Source organism: Stegostoma tigrinum, chromosome 39 (genome assembly GCF_030684315.1).
Source record: "Stegostoma tigrinum isolate sSteTig4 chromosome 39, sSteTig4.hap1, whole genome shotgun sequence".
Classification (NCBI taxonomy): domain Eukaryota; kingdom Metazoa; phylum Chordata; class Chondrichthyes; order Orectolobiformes; family Stegostomatidae; genus Stegostoma; species Stegostoma tigrinum.
In genome coordinates, this window is record NC_081392.1 from 4,071,255 (window position 1) to 4,087,703 (window position 16,449).

At 43.4% G+C, this 16,449-nt stretch overlaps 1 protein-coding gene across 1 annotated transcript; it reads left to right on the forward strand.

The window, feature by feature from the left end:
* Positions 1-6,262: 6,262 nt before the first annotated feature.
* On the forward strand, positions 6,263-14,970 carry LOC125447652 (uncharacterized). Its single transcript, XM_048522254.2, has 5 exons — positions 6,263-6,397; positions 7,874-8,005; positions 9,938-10,073; positions 11,489-11,889; positions 13,888-14,970. The coding sequence occupies exons 1-5, from the start codon at positions 6,394-6,396 to the stop codon at positions 13,908-13,910; spliced, it is 696 nt and encodes a 231-aa protein (XP_048378211.1). The 5' UTR covers positions 6,263-6,393; the 3' UTR covers positions 13,911-14,970.
* The last annotated feature ends 1,479 nt before the right edge of the window (positions 14,971-16,449 follow it).

Sequence of the window (16,449 nt, forward strand, 5' to 3'; positions counted from 1 at the left end):
CCCAGAACCATCCCTCTATAACCCACACACCCCTGAACACTATGGGCAATTTAGCATGGCTGATCCACCTAACCTGCACATCTTTGGACTGTGGGACGAAACCGGAGCACCCGGAGGAAACCCACGCAGACACGGGGAGAATTTGCGAACTCCACACAGACCGTCGCCCGAGGGTGGAATTGAACCCGGGTCCCTGGAGTTGAGAGGCTGCAGTGCTAACCACTGAGCCACCATGCCGCCCTAATGGGGTTGACTCTTAGCCCAATTAGGAATGAACAATAAATACTGGTCTACCCTGTGAATGAATAAATAACTGCCCCTTAGCCTTGTATGCCTTGGCATCACAAGGGCACATTTAAATACTTCTTCAATGGTGAGGGTTTCTGCTTCTACCACCCTTACTGGCACTGAGTTCCAGATTCCCAACCTCTTGGGGAGAAAGAGGTTTTCCTCACGTCTCCTCTAAACATCCTGCCCTTTACCTTTCCTCCGGTTACTCCACCAAGGGGAGAGGTTTCTTCCTGTTCATGCTCCTCATAATATTATACTTCTCAATCACGTCCTCTGGTCCAAGGAAAACAACCCCAGTCTGTCCAATCTCTCTCATCACAGATATTCGCCAGTCCAGGCAACATCCTAGCACACAGTCTTCCAACAATATGCAAAATTGCCCAGGTATGTCCTGTACAGCAGGACAAATCCAACCAGCCAAATTATCGCCCCATCAGTCTACTCTCAATCATCAGTAAAGTGATGCAAGGTGTCATCAACAGTGCTATCAAGCAGTACCTGTTCAGTAACGCCCTGTTTGAGTTCCACCAGGGCCATTCAGTTCCTTACCTCGCTGAAGACTTAGTTCAAACATGGGCAAAAGAGCTGAATTCCAGTGGTAAGAGTGAGGTGAGAGTGATAGCCTTAATATCAAGGCTGCATTTGATCGAGTGTGGCATCAAGGAGCCCTAGCAAAGCGAGAATCAATGGGTATCAGGGGGCAAACTCTCTGGCGATTGGAGTCATACTAGAAACATAGGAAGATGGTCATGGTTGTCGGAAGTCAGTCATCTCAAATTCAGGATAGCTCAGCAGGAGTTCCTCAGGATAGTGGCCTTGATCCAACTATCTTCAGCCGCTTCATCAATGACCTTCCCTCCATCATAAGGTCAGAAGTGGGGATGTTCGCCAATGATTGCACAATGTTCAGCACCATTTGTGACTCCCCAGATACTGAAGCAGTCAACGTTCAAATGCAACAAAATCTGGACAATATCCAGACTTGGGCTGACAAGTGGCAAGTAACATTCACATCACACAAATGCCAGGTTATGACTATCACCAATAACAGACAATCTAACCACAGTCCCTTGACATTCAATGGTGTTACCATCACTGAATCTCCCGCTATCAACATCCTGAGGGGTTATCATTGACTAGTAACTCAACTGGACTCACTACATAACCAGAGTGGCTACAAGAGCAGGTCACAGTCTAGGAATACTGTGGTGAGTAACTCCCCTCCTGACTCCCCAAAGCCTGCCCACCACCTACCAGGCACAAGTCAGGAGTGTGATGGAATACTCCCCACTTGGCTGGATGGGGGCAGCCCCAACAACACTCAAGAAACTTGACACCATCCAGGACAAAGCAGCCCCCGCTTGGTTGGCACCACATCCACGAACATCCCACTCCCTCCACCACTGACGCTCAGTAGCAGCAGTGTGTACTACTTACAAGATGCATGGACAGCACCTTCCAAACCCATGACCACTTTCATCTAGAAGGACATGGATGGCAGAAACATGGGAACTCCATTATGTGCAAGTTCCCCTCCAAGCCACTCACTATCCTGACTTGGAAATATATCGCCGTTCCTTCACCATTGCTGGGTCAAAATCCTGGAATTCCCTCCTAATGGCATCCTACCTTTCCCATCAGTCTCCCAATTGGGACGTTATCCAATGCCTTGTCCTTAGCGACACACCTGGTCACCTCTTTGAAAAATTCAATCAAATTGATCAGACATGACCTCCCCTCAATAAAAACCATGCTGACCGTTCTTGATTAATCACTGCCTCTCCAAGTACAGATTAATCCTGTCCCTCTGTCACAGGACTGAAATTGAGCAATGAAAGCCAAACATGCGGATGGTGATAATCTGAAATCACGAGCTTCTACCCCATCCTGTAGGCAGTGAGCTCTAAGTCATTACCGCTTGCTGTGTAAAAATGTCCTTTCTCACATCCTTCCTGTAACCCCTGCTCAAACCCTTGATAATGTGTCCCCTGGTCATTGTACCATCAACTAAAGGAACAAGCCTTTCTCTGTTTTCTTTATTTAAACCTGTCATAACATTGTACACCGCAATCAAACTTTCTCTCAGCCTCCATTTCTCCAAAGAGAATAACCCTCAGTTTCCCCAACTTAATTTTGTACAGATGTTTCCTCATCCCTGGAGCCATTCTGGTAAATCTCTTCTGCACTCTCTTGAGGGCCTTCATTGAAGGGTGCTGACAGGAACTAGATGCAATTCTCAAATTGTGGCCTAACCAGCACTTTATAAAGGTTCCTCATAATTTCACTGCTTTTGGATTCAATACCAATATTTATGAAGCCTAAGATCTACTCTCTTAAAATATCCTGCCTCTTTCAATCACTGCATTATTACAGTGTAGAAGGCTGCTCGGCCCACCGTGTCTGTACCAGCTCTGTTTTTAATTGCCAATCTCTTTCCTTTACCCCATATCCCTACACACCATTTTTATCCAAACTACCATCTAATGCTCTCTTGAATGTCTTAATAGAACCAGTCTCCACCACATTTTTAGGCAGTGCATTCCAGACCCTAAATTCTCACTGAGTGAAAATGCTGTTTTTTTCTTATATCACCTTTTCTACTTTTGCACTTTAAATCAAAGCCCTCTTGTTCTTGTTCCTTTTACAAGTGGCAACATCTCTTCCCTATCTACTGTATCTAGTCCATTCAACAACTGATGCACCCACCCATCCCCCGGCCCTAGGCCATTTCAGAGGGCAGTTAAAAATCAGCCACTTGTAGGCCAGACTAGATAAGGTTCCCCAGTAAGAGGACAGATAAATTAATCTTCTTCGGGTTGAAGAGCCATAACCAGTTTCAACGTCTAAGCAATTTAGATATATTTAAAAAATGTTTCTGACACTGTTGAGGCCATAGAAAAATGAACAGAAATAGATTCACCAAAGTTTATGTTGGCCCTTTAAGAGAGTAATCTGGGAAACTGATCAAGGAAAATGAGTAAATGAAGTATTGAACATGTATCTTATATGTGTCTTCCCTGTAGAAGACTTAGAAAACTTCCCAAAAAGGCTTGAAAATCATAAGGGCAAAGGGTGAAACAAAACAAACAAAGAAACCTACAGCACAGGAACAGGCCCTTCGGCCCTCCAAGCCTGCGCCGATCAAGATCCTCCGTCTAACCTGTCATCTATTTTCTAACGGTCTGTGTCCATTTGCTCCCTGCCCAAATATATCTTAAAAGACGCTATCGTGTCTGCGTCTACCACCTCCGCTGGCAACGCGTTCCAGGCACCCACCACCCTCTGCGTACAGAACTTTCCACGCACACCTCCCTTAAACTTTCTTCCTCTCACTTTGAACTCATGACCCCTAGTAATTGAGTCCCCCACTCTGGGAAAAAGCTTTTTGCTATCCACCCTGTCTATACCCCTCATGATTTTGTAGACCTCAATCAGGTCCCCCCTCAATCTCCATCTTTCTAATGAAAATAATCCTAATCTACTCAACCTCTCTTCATAGCTAGCACCCTCCATACCAGGCAACATCCTGGTGAACCTCCTCTGGTGGGAGGAATTTAAATTAATCACACAGATCAGTGTTGGGATCTCAAATATTTTACAAGCTGTTTCAATTACATGGGTGATGGGAGCAAATGTATGGAAGCTAAATTTGACAATTACACCAAGTTAGGTAGAGAAGTAAGTTTTCAAGAGGAAGTACAGTGTCTGCAATGGGATACAGACAGCTTAAGTGAGTGGACAAAGATTTGGACAAAGATGGGGCAAATGCAAACTTGTGTACTTTGGCACAAGATTAGAGAAGCAGTATTCTACGTAAATGGAGAGAGATTGCAGAATTTGGGTGATGTAGGGGGCTCTGGGTAATCTAGTGCATGAATCAGAAAATATGCAGGTACAGCAAGTGATTGGGAGGGAATATGGAAAGTTGTTATTTGGAATATTTAGATTGGGACATTTTACAGTAGCTGTACAAAGATGTGTTCAGGCCACATCTGGTGTACTGTGCATAGTTTTGGTCTCCTTATTTGTAAAGAAAAAGATATAACCGTGTTAGAGGCAGTAAATAGAAGATTCGTTCCATTCATTCCTGGGATGAAGAAAGGTTAAACAGGCTGGACCTGACAGGTTTGTCCATATGTGGAATTCTCTTCCTGGAAAGCAGTAAAGTCTGGGGCACTGAACAGATTCAAGCTGAGTTGGATAGATTTTGGAGAGGCAAAAAAATTCAAGGATCATGGAAAGGAGAGGAATATGGGGGTTCAGAACCCCAATCAGATCAGCTACATTCTAACTGGGTAGTGCAGGATTAAGGGACCAAATAGTCCAATTCTGCTCCTCCTCATTTTTGTCAGAAAATCAATACTTTACCACTACTGGGGTAATGGGAACTGCAGATGCTGGAGATTCCAAGATAATAAAATGTGAGGCTGGATGAACACAGCAGGCCAAGCAGCATCTCAGGAGCACCCTCTCTGATGAAGGGTCTAGGCCCGAAACGTCAGCTTTTGTGCTCCTGAGATGCTGCTTGGCCTGCTGTGTTCATCCAGCCTCACATTTTATTACTTTACCACTACTCACTGTTTTCTGTCCTTGAATCAAGTTGGCACTCCACTCTATCCCATGACTTTCTGAAAACAACCCTTTATGTGATACTTGGCAATACTTCCTCAAAATCTATAGATACCATCCACTACGTTCTCTTCCAATTTTCTTCCAATCCCCTTAGACACAGACATGGTGTCAGAGAATTGGAAGATCATTCAAACGGTGTATAAGGATATACCTAGTAACTACAGGCCAATCAATCTAAACCTTTAAAAGGTTTTAACAGCACTAATTCAGGACACAATTAACAGTCACTTGCAAACATGTTAACTAATTAACGAAAGCCAGTTGGAGGTAAATCACATTTAACTAACTTGATTTGAGTTTTTTGATGTGGGTAATGTGGCTGATATAAGCTTCCACAAAGTATTACATTAACAGACTCGCCAACAAAGTTATAGCTGTTGGAATAAATTGGCATTGGAAGGATGGATAAAAAGTTGCTGAGTGACAGGGAGCAGTGTTATTGGAGCTAGAACTGACTGTTGTTTGGGTATACCTAAGACCACTGCTTTCCTTAATCAACATTAATGACTTGGACTTGGGGAGGTGGGAGGACAGATCACAGTGTTAAACTCGGTGATGCAGTGAACAGTGAGGGGAATTGGTTTAGACTTTAGGAGGACTTAGATAGGCTGGTAGAATGGACGGACAGGTGGCAGATTCAATTTGATGCAGGGAAGTGCTATGGGATACATATAGGAAGAAAAAATGATGGAGGGTTGCAAGTCTTTGGAACCCTCTACCTCAGAAAGCAGTGGCCGCAGTCATGTTAAATTGCCTGTAGTGTTCAGGGATGTGTGGATTAGGCAGGTTATAGGGGAATAGCTCTGGATGCTTTGAGGGTCGGTGTGGACTTGTTGGGCTGAAGGGCCTGTTTCCACACTGTAGGGGCTATATGATTCTTAAGACAGAAGTAGATAGATTCTTGGTAAATAAAGGAGTGAATAGGTGTTCAAAATCATGAAGAGGTCAAGGAGTGGATAGGGATAAACTGTTCCTAATGGCAGAAGGGTTGAGAACCAGAGAACACAGATTTAAAGTGATTGGCAAATAAACCAAAGACAGCATGAGGAGAATGTTTTTCTGCAGTGAATGGTAAGGATCTGAAATTTACTGTCAGAAGAGATGATGGGGGCAAGGTTTGCAAGAATTTGTGAGCGTCCAAACAGTCAAACAGAGTAGGGCTGTAGGGGAGAGGTGAGTGAGTAGGACTAGTTAAATTCCCCTTGCAGAGAGCCAACGTGAAAGTTAATGGGCCAAATGGCTATGGTGCAACTATTCTACGATGATATATTTAGACACAGCCTCTCAGAACCACATCCTTCTTCCTCTTTCCATCTCACAGTCCGTGACGCCTGCAGTTTCCACATTGCTTTTGTTTTAAAGGCCTGACCTGAGGTATTTCCAAACACTGAAGTGTCGAACAGAAATTTGGTGAAGATCAGTGGCAGACAGCTGCCGAAAGTATTCAGTCAGTAAATACAACTGGACCTGATGTGTGAGTAACTACAATTGAATCCCTTTCTGTTATACTCTTCAACTGTTGCTTACTCTCCATCTGTAATTAATTCAGTCACTCTTGAAGTAGGTAGCTCTCCACATTTTTAATTCTATGGTACTCTCAAACTGGCTCTGTTTAACAGTAACTCTTGTGCTTAACTGCATAACTCTTATTTTCTAACTAACATACTCCACCAGTGTTTAACTGTAAGTGAAGGTTATTATCATTGTCTGTCAGTGTATGTTACATGTCTGAGGACAGGGAAAATTTCACAGTATCGATACTGATAAAAGAGGCAGTCAGTCTGTATTTCTCTTGATTCATTAAGCCTGTTTCCATCTTCTAAAAGCTTTCTCATTGCCCATTTTGTCAACCAAACTTTCTGAAACACCTCTGACAGTGTTAACAGACTGACGGAAGAATCAGTCACTTCTTGGAAGTGGCAGGGAAGAAACTGGGCTGAGGAAAAGTGGGGAACCGTGGGTGAAGAAAAGAAGGAAAACCATGGGCAAGGCAAGAGGAGAAGCTGGGGAATGGGGTAAGATTAAGGGAAAGAACGAAAGGTTCTCCAGAAACCTATGAATTCAGGGCAAGCCTGTGGAGGATAGAGGGAGCATCTCAACAGTCCAGGACAGGAAAGACATCACAAACTTGACAGCGCTTTCTTGTAAGCTGCAGGATCGAGGACCCTTTCTACAGCAGAGTGTCTCCTTGCCAACCAGAAGGCTCACTCCCGTTTTCCTCTCCTGTGACAGTCCAGGTCAGTGCTTGGAGGGTAAGAGAGAGAGGTGGGTGAAGAGGGAGTTATAGGGGAGTCACATATTGGAAGTTAAGACCAACCATGCCTATTTGCCCACCTTCTCCCTCAACAGCAACTACTCACTTCCTTCTCAAATCTCTCAATCCCAATCATCTACCTGGACACCTTCACCTCAATCCCATCTACCCACATTCTTACCAAATCCCACAATTAACATGTCCATCATCATCTCATATTTCTCAACCTCCAACTACTGAGCTCATCACCATCTTCTCACTATACTTTTGAATTCAGCCATTCAACATTGTCACTCTATCCCCCATCCCATCTTCTTTCTAAATGCCTCAATCTTACCTTCCTCCCATATCTCTCATACCACATTCCTTCAAAATCCCTCAATTCCACCTTTCTCCCATATCTCTTAATCCTAATTTATTTCAAAAACCTTTAATCCCACATTCTTCCTGTTTCTCAGAAATCCTTCACTTGAGAAAAATCTCAGATCTATCAGCATAGCTCCTTTCTTCCCTGGGAGTCTATTCTATAGCTCACTGCTTCCCTGTTTGCAAAGGCTTTCTCCACATTCCCGTCCTGCTCTGAGTGACTTCATTTCTATTTGCTGCCTATTTCTGCTTAATGATCATCTGCACACACAAGCCTTAATAAAAAGCTGTGTTTATGCTGGATGTAATGAAACGTGACTCATTCTTCAGGGTGTCGGACGTTGAGCTTTACAGAGAGCTTTGATCAGAGGATGTTCATAATCAAGAGGAGGTCTATATCGGTTCTATCTAATGGGCTGCAGTTTCTGATTTTGGCCGGGCCTGTGACTGGACAACAATCTGGTAATGGTCACCTACACTGATATGGTCTTTTCTTTTTAAACTCATTCACAAGATGTGGGCATTGCTGTCTGGGCCAGCATTTATTGCCTATCCCTAGTGCCCTTCAGAAGGTGGTGGTGAGCTACTATCTTGAACCAGTACAGTCCATTTGGTGCTAGGTACACTCACAATGCTGTCAGACAACCAGTTCCAGGATTTTGACCCAATGATATAGTTCTAAGACAGGACAGTACATGGCTTGGAGGGGAACCTGTAGTTGGTGCTGCTCCAATATTTCTGCTGCTCTTGTCCTTCCAGATGGTAGAGGTTGTGGGTTTGGATGGTGCTCTCCAAGGAGCTTTGGTAAATTTCTGAAGCACATGTCAGCTAGATACGGTAAAAATGGCAGATTTCCTTCCTATCTGGGCATGGGATGAACTAGAAGAGTATTAAATAACAATAATTGATTATTTAATGAACACCATTATGGACATTAGTTTCAATTCCAGCCTTAATCAACTAAATTTAGCTGCCATGGGGGGATTTGAACTGGTAATCCAAAGCATTAGTCTGACTCTCTGGATTACCAATCCAGTGACGACTTTACTACTACACCATCATCTCCCATTGGTCACCAAAACACAAGCCTTTCCTTCCTGCCACTGAGCCAATTTTGGATTCAACTGGTCATTTTGACCTTAGATTCCAGGCATTTTTTTTGACAAGTCTGTATGTGGGACCTGGGCAAAAGCCTTGCTACCAACCACATAAACTATACCAAACAGATGACAGCCATCAATATCCTTGTAATCTCCCCCACAAAACTCAGGGTAGTCAGATATGAACTTGCTTTAACAGATTGAGATAGATGGTTTGATAAATCAGTGAATTTCTAAAAGATGACATGCAATGATCCTCATAATTTTTTCCAAGCATTTTTCTAGCATTAAGGTTAAGCTGGCTGCTTGATAATTACTTGAGATATTCTTATAAATTGGGGTGGGTAGTTAATATTCGTCTCTCTTTCTGTGCTTAACGATACATGAGGCAGACAAGTCCGTATGTTTGTTTTTCCTAGGATAGGTTACTGGGGGCGTGACTCCACATCAAACATGGTTGACTAGGAAACTCTCTGCTCTTACCGCCTGCCATGTTTGCGTACATTATCAATGCACCTTCTGGGACTGTCAAGTTCTGGAGTATGTCTTGAACCTGGAGCTTCTGGCTCAGAGATGGGGATGCTGTCCAGTGTAGCGCAAGATCTACCCAGTTAATATTATGCTAAATATTAACCAGTGGGCTAGCGGTAAGGCCCTTTGTCTGGGAAAGGAGCTTTGGTGACCCTAAGACCTTCAGATATAGAAGGAGAAGTAGGCCTTTCAGCCCTCTGAGTCTGTAATGCATTCAATGTGATCATAGCTGAACTGATAGCCCTCAACTCTACTTTCTTCCCTTTTCCCCATAACCCATGATGCCCTTACTGATTAAAAATCTACCTCAGCCTTGACTGTACCTAATATACCAGCATCAATAGTCCTCTGCAGTAAAGAATTCCACAGATTCACGGTCCCCTGAGAGAAGAAATCTCTCCTCCTCTGTCTTAAATGAACGACTCCTTATTCTTAGCTCACACCCTCTGGTCCTGGACTCATCCTCAATGGAAGCAATTTTTTGCCTCTACCCTGTCAAGTCCTTGTGTCTCTTCACTCTAAATTTCAACAAGTACAGGCTCATCTTACTCGACCTCCCTCCAAGAAAACAGTCCCTTCTAACCTGATGAATCTTCTCTGGTTTGCCTCCAATGCTAGTATATTATTCCTTAAATAAAGGGCCCAAAATTGTTCACAAAATCCAGTGGTGGTCTGATTAGTGCCTTTTTAGTTTTAGCAAACCAAACTCTGCAACTTTGACTGGTATCTGAGTGCCAATCCACCCTTAACACTGTTGTTTCAGGTATGGAGTCCCATGCCGTCTCAGAGACTCATTCAGTGCCTGTGGTTGCTGCCCTGGCCATGTCCTTGTCAGCAATTCTCTTCCTGCTGATGCTCTGTGTCCTCTTCACACCCAAGGTGGTCTCAAAATACTGCAGGTAAGTCCAGCAAAGCACAGTAGGCTGATCAGAAATCAGCAGATGTTAGCTTAAAGGCCTAATGCAGGGTGTCTCAAACATTTCTTTCCACTGTGTTCCCATTTGAATGTTTCACACTTGGTGGGGCTCCAGGATGAAATTTTGTGCTGAAGTAGAGGGTGGGGGGTTCAAACAGCAGGTATACAGGCACAAGATGTAACCAAGGCACCTACCATTCACTGGCTTTGTTGATATCAATGTTTCAGCCTCAGAGCTCAATGCATTAGGCCATGCCCACGGGTTTTAAAAAAAAACTCACTAAAAGCAGCCTCACAGCTGATCCCAGGGTGGTTGAACCTGACTTGCTGCTTGGTATTCCAGGCATCATTGCTTATCCTGGGACTTCTAGCCAACGGTCTGGGAAATTTCAGACTAAGCGGTGAAACAAATCTGGTGCCAGTGTGACAATAGGGAGTGCAGACAGAGGCAGCCAGGTTGGAGTTTCTCTCCTTGGAGAAGGATGAAAGGAGATTTGATAGTGGTATTTAAAATCCAAAGGGGTCTAGTTAGAATCAATGGAGGGGAACTGATCCCACTAGTGGAAAGGTCAGTGAATGCAAATTTATGGTGACTGGAAAAAGAACCAAACAGGTCAAGAAAAACTGCATTATGTCGTGAGCAGTGAGGATCCTTAATGCACTGGCTGAGAACATGGTGGATGCAGACTCAATGGAGGCTTTTAGGAAAGAATTAGGTAAGCAGTCAAACAGAAATAAATTGCAGAGCTATGAGATTGGGAACCAGCTAAGTTGTCCTTGCTGAGAGCTGGCACGGATTGATGGACCAAGTGGTTTTGCTCTTTTTATTTAATCTATTCTCCTAATCAACGTGTTCAGATATATCATTACACACCTCTGGAGCAGGTAGGAGGCAATGGTCTAGTGGTATTATCACTGGACTGTTAATCCAGAGACCCAGGTAACGTTCTGGGGACCTGGGTTCAAATCCAACCACGGCAAATGGTGGAATTTGAATTCAGTAATTATCTGGAATTAAGGGTCTAATTATGACCATGAATCCATTGTTGGAAAACCCATCTGGTTCATTCCCTTTTAGGAATTGAAACTGCCATCCTTACCTGGTCTGGCCTACATGTGACTCCAGACCCACAGCAATGTGGTTGATTCTTAACTACCCTCTGGGCAGTTAGGGATGGGCAATAAATGCTGCCTAGCCAGCAAAGCCCTCATCCAATGAATGGATTTTTTAAAAAAAAAGACCTGGGTCTCTCGGTTCAGGGGAAGGGACACTACCATTGTGCCAAGTCTCCCTCTGTATTGTAACTATTCTAAGATTCTACAACAGCAGCTGACAGCAAGGGTTTAGAACTCAAGAGCTAAGTGATGTCCAATACCTGATGCTCAATCTCATTCCAGGTCCAGAAGAAAGCCCGAGGATTGCACAACTCACGGTGACAAAATATCCCTACCAACCTATGAGGAAGCAGTGTTTAAGGATCAAGTAAAACTCTGCCAGCCCTCAGAGATCATCTCAGTGCTTCCAGTTGGGCCACACAGTTTGCGGTGCAGCCCTCAGACTGTGCAATGCCAAATGTTAAAGGACTTTTTTTACAAGAGTCACTTCAGTCCTTCTTACCAAATGGACATGGCATTAGGTGGCACAATCCTGTTGGGTGAGACCCAGCTTAAGGACCTAGAGGAACCACCGGCTTATCAGGACATCTACCCCAGACGGACCGATTTGCATACTGAAACGGAGAAGCATTGGATTCTGCCTCTCAGGGTTGTCCCTTTAACTGCCAAATATGAATTACCAGGTATTAAAAATTACTTACAGCGCAACAAAGGACCAAACTGGCTCATGTTGAACATGCACGTGTTTGCAGTTCTACACAAGTTCAACATAACTTCTATACTCTTCAATTCTCTTCCACTAGAACTGAACTCCAGTGTTTTGTTTCACTTCTTTTGAAGTGGTCTTATTAACCTCTCAACCCCTCAATCGCTCTTCTCCTCAATCTTATTTGGGCCTCCTTAACCTTCTGATTAAAAAGTACTATAGAAGGCATGGGCATAGTGGACAGTGAAGAAGGTTTTCTTAGATTACAGATGGATCTTGATCAAACAAGTCAATGGGCAGAGAAATGGCAGATGGAGTTCAATCTGCATAAACGTGAGGTATTGTATTTTAGGAAAACAAACAAGGGTAGGGCTTACACGATTAATGGTAGGGTCCTGGGAAGTTTACAGAACTGAGGGACATAGGGGTGCAGTTTCTTTGAAGTCTGCATCACATATAGGCAGGGTGGTCAAAAAGGCATTTGGTGTGCTTGCCTTCATTGCTCAGTCCTTTGAATATAGGAATTGGAAATTCATGTTGAGGTTGTACAGGAAATTGGCGAGGGCTCTTCTAGAATACTGTGTCTGGTTCTGGTCACCCAGTTATAGCAAGTATATATCAAGCTGGAGAGGGTTCAGAAGACATTTACCAGGAGGTTGCCGGGGTTTAGTTGTAAAGAAAGGCTGGATAGGCTGGGATTTCTCTCACTGGACTGTAGGAGATTGAAAGGTAACTTGATAGAAATTTATAAAACAATGAGAGCTACAGAGTTAATGGTAGTTGTCTTTTCCCTAGGATGGAGGATTTCAAGATTAGGGGCACATTTTTAAGGTGAGAGGAGAGAGACTTAAAAAAGACATCTTTTACACAGAGAGTGATTTGTGTGTGGAATGAACTTCCTGAGGAAGTGGTGGATGTGGGTACAATTACAATGTTTAAGACATTTAGACAAGTACATTAACAGGAAACATTTGGAGGGATATGGGCCAGGAGTAGTCAGGTGGGACAAGTTTAGTTTGGAATTATCAGAGATGATGGGAACTGCAGATGCTGGAGAATTCCAAGATAATAAAATGTGAGGCTGGATGAACACAGCAGGCCAAGCAGCATCTCAGAGCACAAAAGCTGACGTGTCGGGCCTAGACCCTTCATCAGAGAGGCTCTCTGATGAAGGGTCTAGGCCCGAAACGTCAGCTTTTGTGCTCCTGAGATGCTGCTTGGCCTGCTGTGTTCATCCAGCCTCACATTTTATTATCTTAGTTTGGAATTATGTTTGGCATGGACTGTCTGACTGAAGGGTCTGTATGACTATGACTGTACTGTCTTACACCTATCTTAAAGTTCATTGGTCAATCACATGCCCATTCTGCAGTTCTAGTCATTTCTTGCAGTACCTCATATTAATTATGCACCCCAATTTAAGTGTCATCCACAGATCTCCAATGTTACAGTTTATATACAGCAATGGTTCCAATAGCACCATTGTTTTGGGCACACCACTTCTGACCATTTGCCAGTTTCAGTAATTACTCAAAATCCCTACTCTCTGTTCTGCAGCCAGTTTAATATTCATTCTGATATTTCAAGGACACTCTCCAATGATACAATTAACATCTATCCAATCCTTATCATGACAAGTGGCTATAGTACGAAGCATGTCAAAAGCTGACAGTGGATTTAGTCAATGTTATCCAAATGTAGTGCAAATCAGCGCCATCTGAGTCACTGTCCAGACAGCACTCTCCCAGTGCAGTTCTAGATGGTACTATCCCAGTGACGGTCTAGACAAAACTGCATGCAGTACAATGTAATTAAACAGTACCATCTCATCCCAAACATTGCCATTACAGAAATCCCCAATGACAAACCGAAAAGTCGTTGGTTAATGAGATTTTTTTTCTTGCAAGTTAAGTTACTGTTTTGGCACCCAACACAGACCTGTTCAAATGTTGCTGTATGTTTTCTTTTTTGGCAGCCACTCCTTCCCTGGAACTCTGATGTTGCTCGAACCTACATTTCCTGCAGCAAGCCCGCAATCCATGACCTGCTAAACTGACGAGTGAATCAACATGAACACACTTTCTGCTTGGAAATAAAATTGGACCCAACAATGTTAACAATCAGGAATTTATAGGGTATTCCTGCAGTTGCTTTGGAATATTCATTCATGGGTTATGGGCGTTGTTGGCAAAACCAATATTGTCACTTATTCCCCACAGCCCTCGAAGACAATGGTTAGCAGTGCTTTGGAAACTCTGCAGTTCGTGCAGTGAATGCTCACAGGCAACTATTACAGGATTTTTACCCAGCAACAACAAGGGAACAGGAAGACATGTCCAAATCAGAACTGTGAGAGAATTGGAAGAAAATGTGCAGGCAGCAGAGTTACAATGTGGCTGCTGCTCTTGTCCTTCTAAGTGGTAGAAGTAGTGGGTTTGAAAGGTGCTGTTTAAGGAGCTACAAACAGTCAACAGCTCCATCAGAACAGCCAATCAATACGGCGCAGTGATAATGTAACTGAAGTAAAACTTTAGGTATTTGACACTTTCTTGCAGCAGTTTAATATTCAGACTGCACATGATCCCTTTAGAGTCCCCTGAAGCTCTTGTCTACACTGGCCATCACCGTCCTCTTCCATTTCTGGTTTTGGTGTTTTGTCAGCATTTTCCTGACAGTTTCCTGCTGGCTTTGCTAACTCAAAAAAAGTAGCAAAACTTCCCGAAGGTTTGAGCCTGCTGCTGTCCCTGACAGCTCTTAGAGTTGGAAGTGCAGCACCTCTTTGTGCTCAGGTTGTTTGTTACCTTTCATGGGTGTTCATCTACCAGAATGAGAAGACAGGTGAGGTCTGGGCTAAACCCCTCTGAAAACGACAGAATTATGATCATCTGGAAGCAAAGTCGAAGACCTGCTTACCCTGTGAAAACAGATTGCTTTGATAGGTGTGTCCTGATCCCTGCTATAGATTATCTTCAAATAGCCAGCAGAAGGCAATTACAGCTTAAGTGCTTGATTTAGTTCCATTTTCCTGTCTCTTGTTATGGGTTAATAGAAATAAAAACACTCCAACTTGTTTTATATACATGGTGTCTGGTTGTCAAATCAAATTGCTGATGGAAAATTGGTGGAACTGAACAATGACTTTGAAAAGAAAAACAGAAGCAGGAATGAAAGCAAAAACAAGGCTCAGTCAAACTTAGTCAGATGCTTCACATGAAGGACACTAACTCAGCAAGGGCCTGAGTCACACAACAGTCAGGTGTCTGAACAGCTGAGTGTGTAACTTCACTATAATCGGGTACAGAGAATTACAAGAACATAGGTTCCTGATGTGGCTAGCAACCATGGTTGAAGGTAGTCAGCAGATGACATCCAGCCTCCGACTGCCCCTCACCTACCCTCCCAATATCAAAAACCTGACATCCTAACAAATCACCACTCTCCAGAAAGCAGAAATCTCATCACTGGAGTTTAGAAAAATGAGAGTAGGTATTATTGAAACATAAAAGATTCCTCGGAGCTCGACAGGGTACATGCGAAAAGTTGTTACCCCCTTGTGGCTGCATTTAGGACTAGAGGACATCATCTCAAAGTGAGGGGTTTCCCATTAGGACACAGTGAACTGAATCTCAGAGGTTCAGAGGATAGTGAAACTGGGGAATTATTTATGGTAGTGGGATCATTAAGTGTATTCAAGATAGATAGATTTCTAATAGGGAATCAATGATTATGGGGAGAAAGGCAGGAAAGTGGAATTGAGGATTAACAGATCAGCTGAGATCTCATTGAATGGTAGAACAGACTGAAAGCTTGAAGGTTTGAAAGCTCCTACATCTTTTAATTTTATCACCTGATTGGAATTTTCTTGAGTGTCAGGCAAGAGGAAAAACTACTGCAAAGTCTCTGGAGTAGTAATTCAGAGGCTAATGTTGAGGAGACGCTGGCTCAAATTTCACACTGTATAATGTCCTTTAGGGATGGACATCTGCTGTCCTTATCTTGTCTGGCCGACATGTGATTCTAGACCCACAGCAATGCAGCTGTCTCTTAAATGTCCTCTGAAACAAGCAAACAATCCTCCCATTTAAAGAGCAATTTAGCACGAGCAACAAATGCAGGCCTTGCTAGTGATATGAAAGAATAAAGAGAAAGTCAAACAAGGTTTATCCCATTACTGATATCTTCATAATTAGTCAAATGTGATGTTCTCCAAGACTGTTCAGAAGCCAGTCCTGGAGGACTGAAAATCTTATGTGGAGATTGTCAGCACAGATGAGGGATTGAAGCCCTATTGGTTGAAATGCTACTTTAGACACAGATGAGTTGTACATCAAACTGCCCAATATGCTTCTCCGCTGGGACAAAGCTAATCCAAACACAGAATCATAGTATTCCTACAGTGGGCAGAGACCTCTCAGCCCATCAAGTCCACACCGATCCTCTGAAGAGCATCTCACCCTGTCCCTGCACTTCCCATGGCTAACCCACCTAGCGTGCACATCCCTGAACACTATAGGTTTAGCATGGCCAGTACACCTAA